The 11,488-nt window shown below is 33.6% G+C and overlaps 2 protein-coding genes across 4 annotated transcripts; one reads left to right on the top strand and one right to left on the bottom strand.

Annotated features, from left to right (window-relative positions):
• The first annotated feature begins 2,342 nt into the window (after positions 1–2,342).
• On the top strand, positions 2,343–5,434 carry LOC116164392 (kynurenine--oxoglutarate transaminase 3). Of its 3 annotated transcripts, none has more exons than XM_031478568.1 (8): positions 2,343–2,545; positions 2,604–2,800; positions 2,848–2,998; positions 3,048–3,287; positions 3,338–3,584; positions 3,631–3,797; positions 4,914–5,100; positions 5,152–5,434. In XM_031478568.1, exons 2-8 carry the CDS (start codon positions 2,649–2,651, stop codon positions 5,376–5,378), a joined length of 1,371 nt encoding a protein of 456 aa, XP_031334428.1. In that variant the 5' UTR covers positions 2,343–2,545; positions 2,604–2,648; the 3' UTR covers positions 5,379–5,434. The 3 variants fall into 3 exon arrangements, with proteins under 3 accessions (XP_031334428.1, XP_031334429.1, XP_031334427.1); XM_031478569.1 differs by having other exon boundaries at positions 2,344–2,545; positions 2,711–2,800; XM_031478567.1 differs by lacking the exon at positions 2,343–2,545 and having other exon boundaries at positions 2,552–2,800.
• Positions 5,435–9,851: 4,417 nt separating this feature from the next.
• Positions 9,852–11,488, bottom strand: LOC116163476 (raf homolog serine/threonine-protein kinase Raf-like; the record flags this gene model as incomplete). Its single annotated transcript, XM_031477413.1, is given in 1 exon segment — positions 9,852–11,488. A coding segment is annotated over 1 exon segment (1,344 nt), but the record flags the coding sequence as incomplete, so codon positions are not given.

Below are 11,488 nucleotides of genomic sequence, written 5' to 3' on the forward strand. Positions count from 1 at the left end.
AAAATGCTGCACACAAAACACAAATAATACATTATAAAGAAATGTTAAGAGAACTACCTCCATTAAATAACAGAAAAATATAACAACAAATTGTAGTGTACTTAACCCCCAGGTTCTACGCTAACTTCACACTACAAGAACACGGAAATAAAGTCAACCAGGCAACGTTTAAAAATGGCCACCCGAAAGATGATTCCCTCTAAAACTAAACAAGATCCCGCTTAAATATGAAAAGTGGCACGAGATAAAACATCTAAGGCAGGGCCCCCTTACGTTAGTTGTAGACAACGCTTTGTCCTGAAGCACAGTAGGGAAGGAACGTTAAATAAAACACTGAAATTGTGAAAAGTTTGTTTAATAATGATCGTAATTATTATCATTATGAAAGCCCGGAAATTTAGTTGATGTACATTAATATAAGCAAAGCCAAAAGGTGTGCTCTCGCAAAAGTAACTGCTAAGGATAAAAAGAGTACGACATAAGAAAAACCTTGCAGTTTGATTAAAACAATCCAAAAGTTAATTAACAAAATATTAACAAAGATAGTAAATGCATATACATACAAGGTTGGTTACACTCAAGGTTAAAGCAAGTTTTTGGGGACAATGGGTCAGGTAATAGCAGGTACCAAGGTTCTGAGAAAGGGTGAAATACACAGGATGTGACTCATCTTTGGTGCAATAAAATCCTTTTGTTAAAAGCAAGATGGAAAATTACATGGCCTTGGAGGCAAATTTGACTAAAAACAAAATATGTGGAAATTATTGAATCGCCACTCATTTAACGCACATAGATTCTAAACTGAAGAGCTTTGATTAGCGTAATCTCGCTCCTGCAAGATGGGTAGTCCGCCCCTGGTTTCGGGGTTTCGAACCTACAGTTGGATGTCGAAGACAGTGCACGGAATTAGGTGTCCTAACACATAATTATAGACTACAGTTTCTTTTTCCACCTCCCGTGACTGCTTCATTCACGGAGAAAATTGTTAGTAACAAAAAACAAGTCAGTACATACATTAAACGAATCAGTATAACTTCCACATATTAAAATAAAATGATCCAAACTTATATGTATGTAACTTCAGGGATAAGACCAAGTAAATCAACATCAATAAACATAAATTAAGCAAACATTACACCAAAAATGTAAACAATTACAAACAATAGCATAACGGTATCACACATATGATTGCATTGCGGTTAAACCAAGTAAATTTCAAAAACAGAGATTCAAACACAACAAATATAAAATGCGGCATACAAAACACAAATACGATATAAAGAAATGCAAAAATTACTACCTGCATGAAATAACACAAAATAACAACAAACAGTTATGGAGCGAAACGTTCACGACCGCCATTCAAGACAAGATGCCTACGTAACCCTCGTTCGTGCTTTCTAGGTGGCGCAGGCAGCTTTTTCCCACCTAGAAATTGCATGGTTGCCAACTCTCAAAAATGTATGTATCGTCGTAGGTTGTATATACAGGGTGGAACCTCTCAAAATATTTACGGAGCGATGGTAGTAAAAAATAAAAACGACTTTGCAAAATTTCGTTTTTAATAATTTTAATTTGTCATTTACTTTTTAACGTGGTGCCGTGGTGCTATGTAAAATATAATATTTCTATGTATTTAAAAGAGTTAGCTAAGTAATGTAATATCAGTAGATTATTTCATGCATGCAATTATAGTTTACTCAGCAAATATTTTATGTGCGTAACGATATAGATTTGGTAAAACTGAAAGTAAATATAATAATTAAATTTATTTTATTATTTTGGCACAAAACACCGTGAAGGTAAATTTTGTGTCAACAAGCGATACCGTCTAGAACTACATCATTCAACGTATGCATTATACTATGGTATAGCGCATGCCTGATATAAACTGCAATTGCTTGAAATAATTGATGGATCTTTATTCATTAGATTCTATGGGTAATTTATAAAAGAAAATTGAAAACGTATGTCAGAAAATGGATTGAGCGTACGCAGAGCCAATACAAAAATAAAAATGTGGGTTGCTATCATTTTTTGGCTGGTAACTAATTTTTTCGGGTAAAGACTATTAATGTCGAAATGTGCTTTTTGAAAAACGTTTACGATTACTTTTTATTTGTCTAGTTTTAGGTTTAAATAAAACTTGTTATGAAACACGTAGGTATCTTATCATTATCAGGTTTGACATTATTTGGGAATTTTAAAGAACACGGAGCTACGCCCGTCGTTCTCAAACATATTTTCTTGTAATGTAAAAACTACAGTTCCATTTTTTGACATTGTTAAATAATTGATACACTCTGTATATAGTAGCTATACACTACCCCCCACTCTACGTAAATCGGATTTTCTTTAGAACAGCTGTTTATTACTTATTTTTTATTTATTTAACCTTTTTTGTTTATTAATCTAAGCTAACGTACAGAAACTGGAAATCAGAATGAGTTGATTGATAAAGTGAAAAATCCCATAACTACGTCATTTATAAATACACTTGAAAAACCCAAGAAGAGAACTTTATAAAACTGAGGACTGAAGAAAGGTACTTATCAGTTAAAAACTAACATTTGTGACAGTATCACTGCTTTTCATTTCATTAGTTCCTGGTTGTACTTTGTACTATCGTTATCGTTATAAGAATTAAAATGTTTAGAAATTTGTTAAAATTATGTAAAAGCAACCACAGGCTAAATAGACAGGTTTGCAGTTGCAGAAATTTTACGAAAACAATAATGGCGAGTGGAAATGATAAATTTGCCTTGCCTGCTGCGTATGCACAAAGTCAAACGAATGTTTGGTAAGGTTCATTGATTTGTTAATGGTTAATGTAATACAATTTCGTAGGGTGGAATATGTTCAACTGGCCATGAAATATAAACCATTAAATATTGGGCAAGGCTTTCCAGATTTTGCAGCCCCAAAATATGTCTCCGATGCATTATGTGATGTTGCACGTAGTGATAACCCTCTTTTTCAGCAGTATACAAGGGGTTTTGTACGACTATGATGCTGACAGTTATAGATATTAAAGTTCACAATTTTAGGGGCATATGAGATTGGTCAATGCTTTATCAAAACTATATTCGCCCCTAATAGGTAGAGAGATTGATCCCCAAAATGAGATATTGGTAACTAGTGGCGCATATGAAGCTCTTTTCAGTACCATAATGGGCCATGTTGATCAAGGAGACGAAGTTATTATTATTGAACCATTCTTCGATTGTTATGAACCTATGGTACTTGCTGCTCGTGGAATTCCAAGGTTTATACCGTTGCGAAAAATGGTATATATAGTAATGTCTGTTATTTGTTCAAATGAATTTTAAAATTACAGACCCCTACAACATCTGGTATAGCTTCTTCAGCAGAATGGGCCTTAGACACGAAGGAATTGGAAGGACTATTTAATTCAAAAACTAAGGCTATTATAATGAATACGCCAAACAATCCTTTGGGTAAAGTTTTTCGCAAGGATGAATTGGAAATTGTCGCCAACCTTTGTAAAAAATGGAATGTGCTGTGTATATCGGATGAAGTATATGAATGGATGGTTTATAAACCAAACAAACATGTCCGAATAGGTAAGATTGTAATGTCACATTCAAGTAAATTAACGTAAAACTACAGCCACACTTCCGGATATGTGGGAGAGGACAATTACAATTGGATCTGCTGGAAAAACATTTAGTGTAACTGGATGGAAAACTGGTTGGGCTTACGGTCCTGCTAAATTGATGCATAATTTACAAATGGTGCATCAAAACTGTGTGTATGTTTGCACAACTCCCATTCAGGTATGTGCACGTATAATTATATTATAAGCATAGTGTGTACCAACCGGAGCTGAGAAGTATTTGAAGTTTTTAAATACTTGGCGCAAATACTTTATTTATAGGTTCTTTACGAGGGTTATTATTAAATACTTTGTAAAGAAGTTAAATACTTCTCAAAAGTATTTAAATAAATACTTTTTAAAGAATTTGTATTTAATATTTTCTTATGTTGCTTAAAACAGTATTTAATATTTAAATATTTTTGATGTTTGGAAAGTATTTAATATTTAAATACTTTTGAAAAGTATTTTATCCAGGTCTGGTTTCCAACTACAGCCAGTATAATTGTGAACTATATTATTATAACTAACGTGATATGAAGTGAAAATTGAACTAAAAATACCAAACAAAGAATGATAAGAAATACGTAAAAATGTACAGGATGTTGTTATTTCATCAAAATGATAAATATGTTAATAACCTGGTGCTCAATTGTTTTTCAGATTTAATAATTTCATGTTTTTAAATGAATGAATGAATGAAAAGAGCTATTCGTACAATGTTTTCATTACAAAAACGAGATTCGTGCAAGTGGTTTTTTGAAAGACACAATATTAAAACCATTTATGCTCTATATGTGCTAGAGTGTCTGTGTTTTATGTTCAGAAATAATTATAATAAGTTATATTAGATTACTGGAAGTACAGAAGGAAAAAAAATATAAACGTTCAAATAGATAATAAACTAAATAAACCATTCAATAAACGATTAATAAATATCGCAAGAATCGCGTCCATCGCTTAACATAAAATTATGACATACAAGCACTGTCACAGCGATGTCGATTGAATGCAACCAAAAGTTATATGTGACAATAGAGATAGAGCTTTTCTTCATAGATTTTCCTTCTCTCTCACCTGCAGTTTCCGCAGCGCAGTCCATTTATATATATGTCGATGGTTACAACGCTATTACACTATTTATAACACTTTAATAAAATTACTATTTACGGAGTTACAGTATTGGTTCTGTTTCTAACATTATCTATACAAGTCAATGATTTTAAATTGTTGAATTGTACTGCACTTTCTCACATATATGACAAGCTTCACTTTTTTTATTATATTTACTTTGCAGGAAGCTGTGGCCCGTGGATTTGAATACGAATTGCCTCGGTTAGGTCAAGACGATTGCTACTTTGTGTCTTTACCCAGAGAATTAGAAACGAAACGTGATTATATGGTGAAATTCCTATCAGAGACCGGAATGAAACCCATTATTCCTGAAGGTGGCTATTTTATTATGGCAGACTATTCGCAGCTAGGTACTGTAAGCAAATAGTCATTAGAAATAAGCTCTAACAATCTTATTTTAGCAAAAAATTTAGATTTAAGCACAGAAAAGGATAAATATAAGGATTACAGATTTACAAAATGGATGACAAAAAATGTTGGTTTACAGGGTATTCCATCAACTGCTTTCTACAGCGAACCAAATAAGAGCTTAAGTGAAGATTTTGTTAGGTATTGTTTTATCAAAGAAGATGGAAACTTACAAAAAGCTGCAGATATTTTGCTGAAATGGAAAGCCAGTCAAAAATAAATGATTTGTTTTGTTAAATGTTATATTCCCTTGAGAAATAAATTATTTTCATGTTATTTGATGAACTGCTGCAGAAGGTCGCTCGTCTTATAACAAAATCTGACACCTCTATATGAGTCTGTACTTATGAACTTGAAAACTAACCTGTCTACAGCTACACTTGTACCACAGCTTACTAACCTGTGCTTGTACTTGTTTAATCAGCGTTTTAGTTGCTAAAAAGCAAAGGTGAGATAGGCCACTTGCTCCAGTAAATAGAAACTGTTTCTATTCACTTGACTAAACCCGAAACCGTTTACTAAATTAGGTACTTGCGCAAGTACTAAATCAAGCTGTTTACACAGTTACTTAGGGTCGAATGCACAAACAATAACTAATCAGGCCGTTAGTTAACCAGTATGATTAATAGTCCAGTCAAATTACGGTTTAGGCTGGATGTTGTCACTTACTCAACGACACCAAGCGTATCCTATGTAAAAAAATTCGCTGAATCCGAAAATCATAGTCCCCCCGGCTGGAAACGCCCGGAACATATTGTTATAAACAAAAAACTAAGAAAAAATGAGAAAATGTCGTGTTTTTTACATTTGACTGCCAATATCTCGTTAACTATTGCTCTGAGGGAAAAAGTGAATAGAAATGAACTTGTTTAGAATAAAATTTTCTATAAGATACAGTTGGTCCGGACCGCTCATTTTCAACTGTTATTGTTATTTATGGAAAAATGTAAAAAAGTAATCTCGAAAATTAACACTTTGTTATTATTAAGTAAAATTCATCCGATCTTTTTGAAAATCTGTATTTAGTAACGTCTTTTGATAACAAAACAATATGACAAACCAGATCACCGTAGGTTTCATACTCATTGATTAATTAGATAAACAAGTAGAAGTTTGTCTTTCAAACTGGGGGACCACAAGAGCGTTCCCAATTTTTTTATACATAGTGGAACCGTAAAACAATCTTTTCCAAATCATTTTTGCAAATCAACGGACTGTGGAATTTTTTTAGTTAAACAAACAAATCGAATAGCTTCCGAGATTTAACAAGAAAAGTAACTCTATAATCGGCCCTTGGCACTCAGATTAATAAAAATCATTCTTTTAGGTGAAATAGAAGCATAAAAAAAGTTCACGCTGTAAAGAATCGATCGGTGCGACCCGATTTGCAAAATCATTTTTGGTTGTTTCGAAAACTGGCTTCAAAGTCAAAAGCTGATTTCTCGTGAACTATTAATCGGATTTTGACGTATTTTTTTTTAATGTACGGCTTTCCGAGAGCTGTACATTCGCCTATTGTAGAGTTATATTTCGGGAGTTATTCCATTTGTTAACTAAGAAAATTCTTCGGATTTTGAAAACAAAATTGCACAGTCCGCCGATTTGCAAGAATCATCGGGACAATTATTGGAAATGATTGTTTTAGGGTTCCACTATGTATAAAAAAATTGGGAACGCTCTTGTAGTCCCCCAGTTTGAAAGACAAAGCATCCCTTTTTCTACTTGTTTATCTAATAAATCAATGAGTATGAAACCTACGGTGATCTAGTTTGTCATATTGTTTTGTTATCAAATGTAGTTACTAAATACGGATTTTCAAAAAGATCGAATGAATTTTACTTAACAATAACAAAGTGTGAATTTTAGAGATTACTGTTTTTACATTTTTCACTAAAACACAATAACAGTTGAAAATGAGCGTTCCGGACCAACTGTATCTTATAGAAAATTTGATTCTAAACAAGTTCATTTCTATTCACTTTTTCCCTCAGAGCAATAGTTAACGAGATATTGGCAGTCAAATGTGAAAAAAAAACGACATTTTCTCGTTTTTTCTTCGTTTTTTGTTTATAACAATATGTTCCGGGCGTTTCCGGCCAGGGGGACTATGATTTTCCGATTCAGCGGATTTTTTTACATAGAATACTCATGATTTCGTTCAGTGAAATGACTACATCCAGTTTATACTACTTTTAGAGCTAATTTGACTGGACTATAAATTAAACCTTTGATTAAATTAGATTGGTATGCACAAAACAAAAAGACTCCTTGATTAACTAACCAAGGTGATTTAACAGGTATTTGGTAAAAATTGGCGCCGGCAACGTTGTACTTTTATGGAAATGTGTGATTTTTTTTAGAAAGCCTACTTTTTGGATCGTATATAAGGCTTTTCTTTTTTGTTATTTGTAATTTAATAGTCAATTTAAACCTCTCGCCAGGAAAGGTTGCCGGTCACAGAATACTTGATCCCAGTCTACAAACTATGTTTTTCTAAAGATGTGAGCGACTTCCGGGATAGTATCGTGTCAATGTTGAACAAAAAGACTGTTCATTCAACATTGGCACGATCCTATTCCGGAAGTTGCTCGCATCTTAAGAAAAACATAGATTGTAGATCGACACAAGGTGTGCTGTGACCGGCAATCTTTCCTGGCGAGAGTTATATATGTTTGTGTTAACAATGGAAATAAGATCCGTGGCCAAAACTTTACCGAAGTACAGAGAGAACATTTACTGCAAATAATTGATTGAATCATAAGCAAATATTACCTTCTGATTATAGTAACTTAGCGACTGTCCTGGTTCGTTCAATAAAAGTTCCGGTTAAACTTCCATTGAGTGCTTAATTTTATTGAAACTGCAGATTATTCCAACATATGTTTTTAACTGCTAGAATAATTTATTACAGTAGCTAAAATATCATAAATTAAGCGCTGCTTCCTGATAAAGTTTCTCACTTTTACACCTCTCGATGCTGCAAGCCAACAGTCATATGAATTCCGAATACTCCCTTTTTTTCTAATTTATAGCATACGTAGAATCCAGAGTGACGAGCTCTGATACTTCCGCATTTCTGAAACATCAAGCCCATGGGAGTTCGTCACAGAAGATTTCATTTCCGAATCAATCACCTAAAAACCAGTAAAGCAATTGAAGCACTTTTATGACATCATAAAACAAAATGCGAGAAAAGCGGATGAATATACTTTCTATTTAAATAAAATTATGTTAAAGTGATTAGAATAGGCCTAATTATTCTTCTATAAAAATTACTTTTCACAAGCTCAAATCGAAAATTATGTACACTGCCGTTTAATCAGTCGACGAGCACCGGTTAAATTTTGCCGTGATTAGAGGCTGCTTGATCACGCCGTTAATGTAAATGCTTTTTTGTGCATACGAATTCTAGCTTAATCGGGGTTTAACAGTTCCGTTAAATTAAGTAATTTAATCAAGGCAAATGTCATTTTTTTATCGAAACAAATGAGTTAACAGCTCCGTTAAGCTTTGATTAACTTTTGTGCATTCGGCTCTTGATTTAGCAACTTGCTTTAGCTACTTGACACGTGTAAATTACCCATAAGGTTTTTTATTCAATTATATTAGTTTTCCATTGTACCTACTTATATTTTTTGTTTATAAGCAATCAATAATTGGTTTGCGTACAATTTCGGATTTCCTTTTAGAAAAGGCACGAGAAAGATTTCCTTTCCATACAGACTACCAGCCACTTCAAAATTAATCGTTTGTTACTAGCGTTATGCTTTTATCCTCCTTAAATTTTGTGTTGATAGCTTTATAATTTTTTATCTTAAAAAAAACTTTTGTTTTGTTTTGTTAAACATTCTACTAGATTGACCTACGCTTGTGATGCGATGTGGAGTAACTAGTTCTTAATTAAAAAATCAGTTGCGATAGACTGCTCAAATTGATGTTTTACTAAAAAAAAAGTGAGCCAATTTTGCTAAACCAATCGTTGTGCTAGACTTGTACAAGGATGTTATATTGATGGGTAATTGTCGTCTTCGATAGGTTTTTGTTGAAACGTTGGTACCATGTTTTATTTGCCCATCCATAAGAAATGAATCCCAATCAAAATTTTTTTATTGAAGCAATTCTTTGATGGTTCTTATATTTTAAATTACTATAAAATGTCTCATTTCTGATATACCATGGAGTGTGATATTCAGTTTAGGGCCATGATAACTTTTGTTAATGTATTCAAGTTTTGTTTAGATGAAAAGAGAATGTAAAGTATAGCAACTCCTAGCGCAGTATTTGTTTCTGATTTAACAAAATTTTCATACTATTTTCTTTAGTAAAAAATCATTTCCTCACGACTATTGACACATTTTTCTAAAAGAGCAACACACTATCGGTTTTTTAATAAAAAAATTCCACGTTTTTTTGTGTGAAAAATCATTTTCTCAGCATGTTTGTCAGAGCAATAAAATAAATTACGCAAATTATCTTAAGAGAACACAATTCAACTCATTTTTTGTAACTGAGAAAAGTTATCAAGCTGCTTAAACGCTCATTCCTAAATTGAGTTTTTTTTACTTTGGCAAATAAAAACTATTGCAGCACAAAAGTTTGTAGATAGCCAGTTCCACAATCATTAGAGCTCATTTGGTTATCATAACATTATACTGAATTATGCTGAATTGAGAGTTGCTATTTCCATTAAATTATGATGTTTCATAGTTTTATTATTATGAAAACAAAACAATATACAATAATTTAAATATAGGTACATATTTTACAATAACTTAAAGGTAGGTACGCAATTAAGTTCTAATGCTAAGCACACACACACACGCGTACACACAATCACAACCATATGAAATAATAAATTAAAAGAGAGAAATAAGAAACTGGGGAATAAATAAAGTATAAAGAGGAGATCCCTTAATCTAGATATAATTTAGCGTATATATATTGACATCTTGAGATCGAATTGCTTAAAAGCGACTCCTAAGAGCATTAAATATTTCCCGTACCTGAGGAATAAAACAAAAAGTTAGTTGATGGTCCGAAACTGGGCGTCTTTGGACTCGCACATGTGTACATAAAGCAGTCATCAGACTGCAATTGCGTTCTATTCATGTTAGGTTCCGATGCGGAGCGATGAATTTTCGGTAAGTTTCTTAAAAATCCTTCCAAGGATGCGTGAATTTGTCGAAATAGTGGCCTTTCGTCCCTATTAAATTTTATGCAGTCTTCAATAAGTCTTCGCAATGACTTTGGAGTATCTGATCTCAATTTAATGAGATCTGGTTTTAAATATCCCCTACCTACCATAAATAGAATTTGGTCCTTATTATTTATATGAGAATAAGGTAACTGTCCAGCGAGTAATTCGAACATTACAATACCAAAAGCGTAAACATCAGATTGAAAACTGTAAGGATTATCTTCTTTCATACGGATGACCTCTGGGGCCATCCACAATATGGATCCTGTTGGTTGGTAAAACTGCTGTGATCCAGACCACCTTGTTTTTGCGGTAGCTAGACCAAAATCGCCGATTTTAACTGTTAAATCATCATGTAGAAAGATATTATTTGATTTTAAGTCACGATGTATAATATTTTTTGCATGTAAGTAATCCATACCTTGTGCTGTTTGGCGTGCTATTTCAATATGCGTGAATAATTCAAATTTGCTTTCGAACACATGCAAATGCTTGTAAAGGCTAGACCCTTCACACCACTGTGTAACAATAGCAAGTTTAGGCTTGCTGACACATCCCATAAACAATAAAATATTTACATGTCTCGTTTTACGTAGAACTGCTACTTCATTTTTAAATGCCTGTAACTGTGAAGCCGTAGGAATCTTAACATTCAATGTTTTCACTGCAACAGGTCCATGCCAATGGGCCTTGTACACAGTTCCAAAACTACCAGATCCTACTCTAGATCCAACTAAAATTTCATCTGCCGGTATTTCCCAATCTTCTATACTTTCTCTTGGGCCTAACAATGGTTTACTCTCATCTGCTGAACGTGCTCTTGGTCTTCGTGAGCCCGGTTGTGAGGAGCTGGTGGGTGATGCTTGCGTACTTCTACAATGAGGGGGAGAGTCGTATTCACCGGCTCTATTTAAAGATAACGAACGAGGATAATCGTCCACAATCCCTCGTGTACTATTTAAGCACACATTAGGCGCGGAGCTTGATCTATCTTGATGTCCTAAAGTTCCAGAATGACGTGGTTGCCTATGGTGTGGTAAATCTAATCCAGCTTGCCCAGGATGAAGGATTCCCGCACTTGAATCTGGTGATCTAGCCAAAAGGGCGCTGAAGTACGCGTCAGTCATCCGAAC

The sequence above is a fragment of the Photinus pyralis genome, unplaced genomic scaffold (genome assembly GCF_008802855.1).
Source record: "Photinus pyralis isolate 1611_PpyrPB1 unplaced genomic scaffold, Ppyr1.3 Ppyr1.4_LG2, whole genome shotgun sequence".
Taxonomy (NCBI): Eukaryota; Metazoa; Arthropoda; class Insecta; order Coleoptera; family Lampyridae; genus Photinus; species Photinus pyralis.

Coding starts and splice junctions, on each gene's coding strand:
- LOC116164392 (XM_031478568.1), top strand. CDS start 2,649: ATGTTTAGAAATTTGTTAAAATTATGTAAAAGCAACCACAGGCTAAAT. Junction 2,801..2,847: donor CAAAGTCAAACGAATGTTTG/GTAAGGTTCATT, acceptor ACAATTTCGTAG/GGTGGAATATGTTCAACTGG. Junction 3,585..3,630: donor AAACAAACATGTCCGAATAG/GTAAGATTGTAA, acceptor GTAAAACTACAG/CCACACTTCCGGATATGTGG.